Here is a 12,685-nt window from a genome sequence, read left to right as displayed (position 1 = left end):
CCCTTTTAAACATGAGGTAATGGTGGGGAAAAGAGTGTGGAGAAGAGGAAATGGAAATAAGAAAATTTAGTTGAAGGAGATCCTACCAAATAGTCTGACGATTTATATGTTCTCTGTAAAGAAAAGGTATCAAAGGCTAAGAATAAGGATTTATGAAAATAAGGTAGACAAAGGGAATGGCAAACAAGATTACAGCTGTGGAGGGTTCAAAAGGAGGAAGTTAAGTTTTCTCTTTAAGTCTAGGAAAATCTGAACACTTGAGGAAGAGGATCCAGGGTTCTTTTTCTTAATGGTGGACATGGTGGTATAATGCATTTATAAACATAAACATAATTTATGGAAGATTACCTATTTTACACACACACACAAAGAGAGGGGGAGAGAGAGAGAGAGAGAGAGAGAGAGAGAGAGAGAGAATGCTTCTCCACATAAAGATTTAAAAGAGATAGTAAAAGGAAAATAGGATTTCTGATTGTATGTTTCCTGTTCTGTATTGCTGGAAAATAAGTGGAAATGAAAGATATGGGGTATTTCTGAGTTGGGAGATTTTGTGATATTGGAGTTGCTTTAAAAAGAGTAAGGGCTAGGGTTATGGCTCAGCGGTAGAGCGCTCCCCTAGCACATGTGAGGCCCTGGATTCCATCCTCAGCACCACATAAAAATAAATAAAATAAAGGTATTGTGTCCAAACAACTACAACTAAAAAAAAATATTAAAAAGTAAATTAAAAATTTATATGTTCTTTACAGAGAACATATAAATCGTCAGACTATTTGGTAGGATCTCCTTCAACTAAATTTTCTTATTTCCATCTCCTCTTCTCCACACTCTTTTCCCCACCATTACCTCATGTTTAAAAGGGAGAGGATCTCAGGTGTTCTGAGTTGAGCCACTGTTCCTTTAATCTTGGCTGCACATTGGCATCACCTTAAGACTCTAAGCAACACTAATGCCTCAACTGTTTCTATCACCACCAAAAAGAATAAGAATAAAAGAATATAAATATTTATAAGTTATCTACTTGCCCTTTTAATGTTTTTACTTCCCTTATCTTTCAATCTTAAACAGCATCTATTGCTTCTGTGACTGCTGTTTCTGAAGCCTAACCGGAAGCTCATTTCATTGCCTGTTGGGTCTGCATTTTCCCAGCCCCACTATATCAAATGGACACAACTACACACACACACACAAAAAAAAATAGTGTTTCCTTATTCTCGAAGTACCAATGAATCTCCTTCCACACTAGTACCTTTTTTAACTTCATTTAAGCATAGATTTTGTCGGAAGGCTGCTTTAAAAGTTACTTGGATGGACGGGATTTCAAACAGATTGGACATTATATTTGTTATTGAAATATCACGCTGAATTGTCAAGTGCTATCCTCTTTCACTCACTATGTTATACTTCTTTGTGTCCATGGCCCAGCACAGAGTCCCCAGCACCATGCTTTACAGAGCAGGCACCTAATATGGATTTGTAGTCCTGCAAGCTTGCTGCCTCAACGGATTCAAAGTCCTAGGAGCAGCAAACAGCTCCAGTTAGCAGAGTGAACACCCTGAAGGCTGTCAAGAGAGTAAGAGCATGATATCTCCAGCACCTAGTTCAGCGCCTGGCACACAGCAGATACTCAAAAGTGCTGAATGAATACACAACAGGGTCGGTGGGGATCCTAAATGCAACCCATTCTGAGAACGTTCGCTGAGTGGCCATCCAGGCTTCAGGGAAAGGCGGGGCGCGCCGGTGCTACGAGATGACTGGGGCCGGTTGGTTCCAACTTCACAGATACTTTAATTCTATGCCCTAACTTCCGTATTTCCTCTTAAAACTAAAAGCGGAACCTGGGTCCTCAGCACTCTTGGTTCTCAGAGGTTAACTGCGAACGTGCAGCAGCAAAGAGACCCCCGCGGAGCGCCCCCTAAACTCCCCGGCAAGCTGAGGGGAGGAGCTCCCAGCGCGCCCAGCGGCTGAGCGCCCACGAGCCTCCAGAGGGCGCTGTTCCCGCGATAACCATAATAAAGGCTCCGCCCCGCGGTCGGTGCTCTCTTCCTCGTTTGGGGAGCCGGCCCCACACCTCAGGGACGCCCGCCGGGGTCCAGCTCCCCCGCTACGGCCAGCGGCGACGTTAGAGGCAGCTCTCTCGGCTCGATTGGCCCAGTTTCTCGGCGGCGGCCGCCGGGCGCGCGGCCTGCTCCGAGGCGCCCATTCTCTCCCCCTGGCCCCACCCTCTCACCCCTCCTCCTCCCCTCCACGGAAACGACAGCTGGGGCGGCGGGGTTGGCGCCGCCTCCCTCCACCTACCACGTCTGCCCCCGCCGCGCTCTCCCTGAGCCCCAGCCCTGTCGCGGCGCCTCCGCCTCCCGGCCAGGTCCGCCGGCGGCTCTGCCCGGCTGCCGCCCAGAATGAACATTATGGACTTCAACATGAAGAAGCTGGCAGCCGACGCGGGCACCTTCCTGAGTCGTGCTGTGCAGGTACCGCGCTGGTGGGGGAAAAGGGTGGCGGCGCCGGGGGAGAGTCTGGGAGGGGCCGTCGCTGCCCGACTGGAGGCGGCGGCGCCCGGGTACCCCGGCCTCGCCATCTGCCCGCCGGCCTGTTGTAGCCCCGGCCTGCTGTAGCCCCGGCCTGCTGTAGCCCCCGGGCCTGGGTGAGGGGCGCGGCCTGGCCCCGCTGGCCGTTTCCCCCCCACCCCACTCCTGCTCAACCGCCGCTCCTGGGAAGCGAGGCTGGGTGGCGACGCGGCCCCGGACCTTCCTCCGGCCGCTGGAGGACACCTTGGGTTCGCCCCGGGGCGGGGGCACTGCCCCGCCCGCTTTTCTCAACCCGCGACGCTACTCCGTGTGACCTTCTTCCCCTGCCTGGGCCGGGCGAGTCCGGCAGGGTAACCCAGACGGACCATTCTTGCACCACCCCCACCCCTTCCTTTAGTCTCTCACCCTCCTGCCGAGTCCAAGAAGGGAGTTTCCTTTTCCTTCCCCTCTACCCAGGGAGCTGCCAACACAGTTCCCTCCAGCCCTCTCTGAAAGGACTGTCCCTGGGCTTGGCAGCTCTTGGGGCAAATGGAGATCTCCTGTTGATATCCAGACTCTGCCAAGTACACGGAAAACATGGGAGTTTGGGTGTTTTCACTCATTCTCAAAATGGGAAGCAAGGAGTGATGGGGGATATTCATATTACACCATGGTCACAGTGGTATGTTTCAAATATACTTTAAGGGGGAAAAGTTCACTACCTTTTGGTATTCTGCAATCAAGGAAGTGTCAGTTGTGGAGAACTTGGACAGCTTCCTGTAGTCATCACCCACATTATGCTAACTCAGTTAAATCTATGAACAGATGTAAATTTCACAACATGGTTATAGACAATCTGGTGTTTATGTTAATGACAGAGTAGCAACAGTATTCTCTTGTAAGGAGAAAAATAATTTTCTAATATGCATATCAAATTAACACTAAAATGTAAATCTGTTCTATTATTTTACTTTCCTTGTCTCCTTCACCCTAATTTTATTGGCATGTTTGATTCTACATTGCGATATCATTGGCAAAAGAAGGTAATAGCTGCCAATATTATGGAAAACTGTATGTCAAGAATTTTGCTATCCTTTCTGTCACTTTGCCAGATAGATGTTATTAATGCCCGTTTATGTATAAGGAAGCAGCTTCTGCGAAGTTTTATGACTTGCTTAACTTGCACAGCTAGTAAATAACCAGTGCTGTCTAACTTACTACAGCAAGCTGCTTTCTCATCCCACATAAGCAGTGCGGGTTTAAGATATATAGAATAGAATGTTGTAGCCTAGAGAGACCTTAAAGATCATCTCGTACAATCTGAGCATTTCAAATGGGAAATTCCTATAATTTAGTTCTTAAGTTTGCATGTTAAGCAACAAGGTAGTTGCTTTAACCTTCCTTTCTCCTACTTCTAAAATATAAGGTGAGTGAGAGTCTGAAGTAAATTTTGATTATGAGACATTTCTTTTAGACTTAACATTGACTGCAACAGAAGACTGGATGGAGCCTTTAGTATATTTTGTTTTAAATGATGTTTGCTGGTGATTCTAGATGCTTGATGGAAATTTGACACCGTGTAGTGCTGTTCTTTTAAATACAATTAGATGTGTTTCAGGTACTTATCCTACACTGCTTAAATAGGACAGATACATTTTACTAGCATTTAGTCTAATTTAAATTGCTGAGGGACTCGATTTTAAAAAGTAAATTGCCTTTTGCAGTGGCAGGCGCCTCTAATCCCAGCGGTTCGGGAGGCCGAGGCAGGAGGATCATGAGTTCAAAGCCAGCCTCAGCAAAAATGAAGTTTTAAGCAACTCAATGAGACCCTGTCTCTAAATAAAATACAAAATAGGGCTGAGGATGTGGCTCAGTGGTCCAGTACCCCTGAGTTCAATCCCCTGTAAGCCTTCCCCGCCCCCCCCACAAAAAAAAAAAAAGAAAAGTAATTCTAGCAAAGCTCCTAAAAGGTGTACTTCCCAAATGGATTTAAGTACTTGTTGTTTCAAATTCTTTAGGAAAAGGTTCTTAAATTCCATCTTCATCTGTTAGCTATCAACTAATTTTCTTATCAGCCTTCATGTCTGCCTGTCACTATTTTGGACTCTGGTGATATAGCAGTGAATAAAATCAACAAAGTATTTGCCCTCCCAGAGCTTACATTCTAGCAAAGCTGTTAGAAAAGGCCAGCAGAAGAGGATAATGGCAGGGTTGTTGGTGGTGGGTGTGTTATATAGATAGTATATAGTCAGGGCAGGTCTTTCTTGGAAGGTGAAATTCAAAGAACCCTCAAGAAATCACATAGCCACAGTGGGGTTTTCTGTTTTTGTTTGTTTGTTTTTGAGGAAAAGCATTTCAGAAAAAAGAAACAAATGCAACTTGTGCAAACTTGGGGGTTTCACAGGTAAAAGATAAAACAAGTTAGGGGACTATGGCCTTAGAACAGTCAAAAGGTAATTTTGATTTAGTTGATAGTAATAGCAAGAAGAGGTTCAAAATCTTTACCATGTTGGCTGTCACATTGACTCTGAAATATGAAAGAAAAGTTGAGGATGATTCCCAAGGTTTTAATGTCAACCATTTATTAAGAAAGGAACTTTTTCAAAATAAACAGGCTTCTTTAATGTGTCTTTTATATTCTCATAACTATCAGACATCAACTGAAATATAGAAAAACTTCTATCTTTGATGTTTGCTTTAACATATTTCAGAAGAAAAAACAGTTGAAACAATTAGTGTTGACAGTTTGTGAAGGGAAGTTATGGGTCCTTGGGCTTCTATTATACTATTTTTCATTATACTGTTTTATTTTTGTATGTTTGACATTCTCCGTAATACTTTCTTAAAAATAAAGGTTAGGAAAAAAGATGCTTTCATAAAATAACATGTAGTTTGAAATGCTGTGTGGTAATTTTCAACAAAACACTGCTTTCTCATTTCAATATTTAGTCAGTAACTGAGTTCCTACTCTAAATTGAGTTGACATCAGCATAAATGCCAGACTACCACAATTCATGCTAAGAGCTATGCCAGTGACTTTATGAGTAATAAAAAACAGTAGGGAAAAAATTAAGTTTTCTCATTACTAAATAATTTCCATTCAAATCAAATTGTACTTTAAAGAATAAGCCATTCTGATAGACAATTAATTACCATACTTTTTTTTTCATTTTACTTTAAAAAGTTAAAAATTAAACTTCCTTGTTTTAAAATACATCAGCTCAAACTATTAAAGTATGTATGAATGATCTTACCATCACTCCATTCTCTCTTCTAAAATTTGTTTATAAACCTTGGCATTTTTCGAGGTGAGCGCTCTACCACTGAGCCACAATCCCAACCCCAAACCTTGGCATTTTGAAAAGAATGTTAAGGTAGAATGTATAAAGGAGTAGGAATATTTATTCTTGACTAGTCCACTTGAGTACTTGTTTTCTAACTACCTCAAAACAATAGAATACAAAAGCATCAAGTAATTTGTCCTTGCTAAATTATTTAGTAAGTATCTGTGTTTTGTGTGTGTGATACTGGGGATTGAACCCCAGTATCTGGGACACTGAACTATATCCCCAGCACTTTTTTTAAACTTGAGACAAGATCTCCGTAAGATGCTGAGGCTGCCCTGGAGCTTGAGATCCTCCTATCTCCACCTCCTGAGTAGCTGGGGTTACTGGTATCATCACTGTGCTAGTCCACTAACGTTTTAATAGCCATTTGTTTGTTCTCAGACTCAGTTTTTTCAGACCAAATTTAGTTGAACATAAAATTCTCCCTTGCAATCTGCACTTTTCTGTCACTCACAAAAAAACTGCATTCTCATCACGTATTATTTTTTAATTTCCAAAATATCTTGTACTTGTCTAACTCCAGGTTTTTATAACCCATCTTGAATGCCCTCCATCCCCTCCCTTCTTATTCTTTCTTCCTAATAACAGCTTCAAGTCCATCTCAATTATGAAGGTTTTTCAAACCACAGGAGCTTGATGGGAAATCCTGTGTCATTTTTCAATTCTGTATGATCATGTGACATTTTTCTTTCCATGGAGTAGCTCTAAAATTCTACAACTCTGTGGCTTTCTTGTCTTCAACAGGTTGTATGTCTTAAGGAATCAGCTCTGTTTCTTTCTCTCACAACATGCAGTATGGTTATTTGATGATAGTGGTATTAATTTAATAAACTCCTAGAGAAAAGATAGTTTAACCTTGTGATGATGTTTACACTTATGTACTACATGAGGTTTACACTTATGTACTACATAAACAAGATAATTACAAAATCTACAAGATTTTCAATTCATAGTTTTTGAAATTATTTTTAAGATAATGACAAACCAAGTTTAGATAAATATTTAAATAATTACTTATGAGTTTACAACAGTGACTCTTAGTCTTGGCTGCACTAAAATTTACCTGGGGAATATTTTTTAAATGCCCACATATAGACTGTACCCCAGTCCAATGAAATTAGAATCTTAGGTGTTGAATTGGGCATCACTGTTTTCAAAACTCCTCCAAATAGTGCTAAAGAGCAGCAAAAATTGAGAACCCATGGTGAGGGATTCACTTTATAGTTTATTAGTATATCATATGCAGGATTTGTTATATAGTTTCCCCCTGAAAAGTTTAATTACTTTTAGAATATTAGCCTTACCTAATAATAGAGGGTATTATCTGTGCTCATGCCATTTTACTATAAGTGAAATGTTATAAAAAATTATATATTACATTTTAGAGAGCATTGGGTTAGGATTTCTATGATTTATTTATATTCTGACTTTTGTAAATTGTTTTCATTAAAGTTCTCAATTATTAAACTGTGCTGCTATTCATTCATTAAAATAACATGCCCAAACTTAGCTGTGGTTTCTGATTAACACCAGTTATCAAGAGACTATAAAATCAGCAGTGATTTTTGAACTTGAAGATGTTGAAAACCAAAATTTTTATGGGTTGATTTTAAATTTTTAGTAAGTAGAAAAGGGATCTTTTACATATATATATATATATATATATATATATATACACACACACATGTCTTTTGACTTCTGAAAGGATGCATTCATTATAATTTTACATTTGTATTAAAATAATATTATTATCCCAACTAGAATATAAAGTCCTTGAGGGGAAGAATCACATCATATGCTTATCATCTTGCAATAGAAGGAAATATATATTCCATAAATATTTGTATTAGTATTTTATTTTTTTAATAATTTTTTAAAATTTATATATGACAACAGAATGCATTATAATTCTTATTCCACATATAGAGCACAATTTTTCATATCTCTGGTTATATACAAAGTATATTCACACCAATTCATGTCTTTATATATGTACTTTGGATAATAATGTATTGGTATTTTAAATCTCCCAAATTTAATTGTGATAACTGTTTTCTGTAGCAAATGTATTTTTAAATTTTTGAGAGAAATGTATGTATTAAGTGACATTTTATTGTTAATACCACATACCTTCTGACTGATGAAAAAACTCCTGTAGCTTCCACAAAGAAAATAATGGAAAATATTATGTCTTTTGTAATTATTCATTTGGGTAATAAGACTTAAATACATCATTTCAATTTAAAAATACCATCTTAATGGTGGTGTGTGTGTGTCCGCCTCTTTTTTTCACTGAAGATTAAATTTTGTCTACCTTTAATTGGGTAGGTAATTATTGAGCATCATGTAGGAAACGGGAGAGCTAGAGGAGATAGATGTCTAAAACAAATACTTAGGAGCAAAGAAACACAGAATATTCGTGGATAATGGTGATATAAATAAAAATACTAATTTCTTTGAATCAAAATATTTAATGGAAGGGTAGTTTAGTTTGATAAGACATAATTCAAGCAGATGTGTAATTGAATTCCAGCATTGACACCTTAGGCTCGGTGTGATTAAACATTTTGCCCAAACTTGTTGATCACTAAAATTATAATTCTTAACAGAAGATTTTTTTGACTATCAGATAATGCCCAGCTTAGTGTATGGCATTTTTTTAACATCTAAAGTCTTGACATTAAGAATTCAAAAGTATAAGAAATATGTAATAATCTTGTTTTAAAAAGAAAACATTTAAAAAACAAAAGATAAAACCACATATAATAGACTGAAATGTGAAAAAAATCAGAATTTCTTATTGGAACTTAGATATTTTCTTCATGTGGGCCTTCGTATAGAACTGCCATTTTCTAAACATGTTTCCTTTATTCAGGCCATCTCACACATGTGAAAGAGTTTCTGATATTGTTTTGATTTGGTTTTGGCAGTTTCTGATATTGTTTTGATTTGGTTTTGGCCTTCTGAACTAGAAAGTAAAAAACTACTATGGTGTTTGTAAAGAACTAACTTTGTAAGTGAATTTACATATTTTGTTTCTACTTTACACTTATGTAATTACAGGACTTGTTGCACATACCCATCTTTGGTTTATTCTCGCATGTTTTTTTCACTAAAACTTGTTTTTAATGAGAGATACCTATAAGAGTACCATGAGAATCATGGAGAAAATTTTAAATAATAAAGCAAACAGGCCTTTGAACTGAAGATTGAAATGCTTTATTTTCTGAATAATTATTTATAATTGATTCTCTGAAATTCTGTCAGGGAAAACTTGTCTTGAATCCCAACAGGTGGCAGATAAACTCAGTGATTACTTAGTGACTACTTCTTTAATCACTATTATAAATTTTTTTAAGTCGTTTCTAGTCTTTTCTCCTCTCCCACCCCAAGTGCTGGGAGTTCAACCCAGGGCCCTGCATATCATAGGCAAGTGCTCTCCCACTGAGCTATATTCCTGGGCCTAATCTATACCTTCAAATTTTAGTGTTTCTAAAACATCTCTTAGGCAAGTTTAACATTTTATATACTGAAAACAATAGACCTGTAGGTTTAGACTTCTTAGATAATACTTTTCAATTTATTCTCCTGTATAACAGATTTTCTTGTTAGTAGAAGGGTACTTTACACAAAGACTGACTTAAGTACCATTTTTTATATTATTGAATTTTCTATTATTAATAAGTATTCATTTTTAAATACAAATAAGGAATGTCTACACAGAAATAACATTTAATATGCATAAAGGTGGTATTAATGATACTATAGAAATAATGCAACTGGAAGAAAAATCATCAGCTTAAATATACTAATCCTCTAGATCTTTATATAACTAATTTCTTATCACTAATTCAAAGATCATTTGTTACCTGCTCAAAGATGGGATTTCTCTCTAACCAACCCAATCTCAAATCCTTTATACTCTTCCTCCTTCTTCCAGGCCCTGGTCATACATCTCTTCCTGAGTGAAGCCTTCCCTGATACTCCTTCTTCACCCTTTCCCTGAAGAATTCATTCTTTCTCTACATTTACATTTATTATATCACTTAGAAATGATAGAATCACCTATTTTGGTCTTTTCTTTAGCATCTTATATCTTTGTGTCCCTGTTATCAAATTATTTGTTTTTTTCATTTTTGTCTTTCCACTAAAATGGTAGGTTCCTAAATAGAAATCTTATCTGCCTTGTTGGCTGCTGAAACTCATGTGCTTAGAATATTACCTAGCACATACATAGGTAGTTTCTTGATAGATTTTTGTTGAATAAATGAGTGAAGAAACAAGTGGATATTCTTGCTTAAGGAGAAATTTATGCAGGTATTTCCAGTTTTTAAAGTGCTGGGTGAAAGTTTTTCTTAGAGCTAGGTGTATCCTTCTCCTCTTGCTGTTGGTTGCTTTCCGGGAGATACTATATCTAACTATTGGTGGTATTCTTTTAACATGTTATAATCCATACCTCTGTAAGATGTCTATTGCTTAGAATCTTCAGAGATCTGTAAAGAGTACCAGTTTCTCTTCCTAGGAATGAGGTTGCATAGTGTATCCAGCTGACCTTGGGATCAGAATTTGCTTTTATCCAGTGCCCAGTTCTGACATACAGTACACTGCAAGTTTTGGGGCTTAGGCAATTGCTTTAGAACTGCTACTCTCAGTTCCACCCATTGAGTCAGTCTCTAAAAGACTGACCAGGCCATTCTCTAAAAGACCTAAAGCTTTACAAAAGCTTTAAAGCTATTATTTCAGCTGGGCATGGTGCCTCACACCTATAATCTTAGCTACTCAGGAGGCTGAAGCAGGATGATCACAAGCTTGAAGCCAGCCTGGCAATTCAGCAAGACCATGTCTTAAAATAAAAAATAAAAATGGGCTGCGGGTATAGCTCAGTGGTAGAGTGCTTGCCTAGCATGTATAAGCCCCTAAGTTCAATTCCCAGCACCACAAAACAAACAACCAAAAATAAACCACTGTTATTTCTAGTCCTGAACAGGACCTTCAGTAGAGATTATAAACAGAAGTCTAAGAATATGATTCTAGAGGACCCTTCAGCTAAACATGGTGATAAGTCAGTTGAAAGAACTAGACTGAGAAGAAGGATGCTGAAAGAAGCAGATAATAAAACTCAGAAAATAGGACAACAGAAGAATTTTTAAGAAATGACAGGAGCTGGGCACCGTGGCACTTTTCTGTAACCCCAGCAATTTGGGAAGCTGAGGCAGAAGGATCACAAGTCAAGACCAACTTAGCAATTGAACAAGAAGACCCTGTCTCAAAATAAAAAGTATTAAGGATGCAGATCAGTAGAGCACCCCTGAGTCTATTCTCCAGGACTGGAAGAAAGGCAAAGTGATACTGTTTTGTTATCTAGAAATGAGTCATGACTGAGTATAGAATTAGTGCTGGTAATGTGCCTGTGTTGAGATGAATAAAAACCATATATTCTAGGAAAATTATATATGATAAATATCCTGAGTCATCACCTCTACTTTTAATTAAAAGTATTCAGAAGGCACCATAAGCTCTACACAGAAATCTTTTTCATTTTTATTATTGTGTAGGCAATGCTACCTTTCCTCAAACATCAACACAATAATAAAAATTGCTGAGTTCAGCATGTTTAACTACATTTTATGATGTTCTAAAAAAATTACCTCCACAGTAAGACTGAATAGGATATATACCAAAAAATAGTCTATAAATTATAGGTATGACATCATGAAGAAACAAATGATATTTTTCCAAAATATTCCTTAAAAACCTATCTAACTTGGGTGTGATTAAAGTGCTAATAGTATATAAACAGCCCTTTCTAAATTTAAACTTAAAATAATAATTACAAGGCACTGAACAGAGTGAACTACATAGTGTTACTCAGTCCTCAAAACACTGTGTATTATCTCTCCTTTACCATAGAGAATACTAATGAAAAATATTCAAAATGTTGCTCAGGTCACACAGTTGGTAGCAGTCAGGATCTGAATTCACATCGACCTAACTCAAAGCTCTTAGTCCTTTCATTATGCTGTCCCACCTTTATAGGTAAGAAATATTTATATACCAAGCAGTATGCTAGATTTTCTACAGAATTCACACCATATATTCTAACAGAGCTACCCATTATAGCTATGAGATAAAGTCATTATGAATGTTACAGTAAAGGGTATGGAAAATTACCATGGGGCAAAAAAAGCATTTCATAAGCAATGGCATACAAACAAACCTGGAATACATTTATTTGTATGTTTTAGGGTTGTTTGGATTTGAGTTTGCTTTTTACATTGATAATAGTTTTCTAACACTTATTTGAAGTATATTTATTTCATTTTTTTATGTAATCACAGTTCACAGAAGAAAAGCTTGGCCAGGCAGAGAAGACAGAATTGGATGCTCACTTAGAGAATCTCCTTAGCAAAGCTGAATGTACCAAAATATGGACAGAAAAAATAATGAAACAAACTGAAGTGTTATTACAGCCAAATCCAAGTAAGAGGCGGGGAAAATTGGGGGGGGGGGGGTAGTAGCCGGGGAGTGATATTGACCAAATTATATTGTTGTATTGTATGCATATATGAATATGTAATAACAAATTCCATGATTATATACAACTATAATGTATCAGTTTTTTAAAGTGGGGGGTGGCAAATATAAGAAATTTTTATCTTATTTACCTAAAGTGCTATTAGTGGTTTTTTAATGTTGAAAATAGATTTTTTGATTATGGCTAAAGTATCTCTGGTTATTTTTGTGTGTACTTTGGGTAAAGAAGAAATGATAAACACTTTTGGTGTACCCTCTTAACAAATTTACAAAAAACATTTTTTTAAGCCTTTGTTG

At 37.7% G+C, this 12,685-nt stretch overlaps 1 protein-coding gene across 4 annotated transcripts in view; it reads left to right on the top strand.

Moving 5' to 3' along the window:
• Positions 1–2,263: 2,263 nt before the first annotated feature.
• The window catches only part of SH3GLB1 (SH3 domain containing GRB2 like, endophilin B1), a 35,483-nt gene continuing 25,061 nt past the window's right edge, over positions 2,264–12,685 (top strand). For all 4 annotated transcript variants that reach the window (XM_081306328.1, XM_081306327.1, XM_081306326.1 and 1 more), the window contains exons 1-2: positions 2,264–2,471; positions 12,193–12,334. In XM_081306328.1, coding sequence (XP_081162454.1) covers positions 2,400–2,471; positions 12,193–12,334 — 214 coding nt within the window. In that variant the 5' untranslated portion in view covers positions 2,264–2,399. The remainder of the gene's footprint in view (positions 2,472–12,192; positions 12,335–12,685) is intronic.

The sequence above is a fragment of the Spermophilus citellus genome (assembly GCF_964194105.1).
Source record: "Spermophilus citellus genome assembly, chromosome: 9".
Lineage (NCBI taxonomy): Eukaryota > Metazoa > Chordata > Mammalia > Rodentia > Sciuridae > Spermophilus > Spermophilus citellus.
Note: the sequence above shows the minus strand (reverse complement) of the source record. Positions and strands in the feature narration are given on the sequence as shown.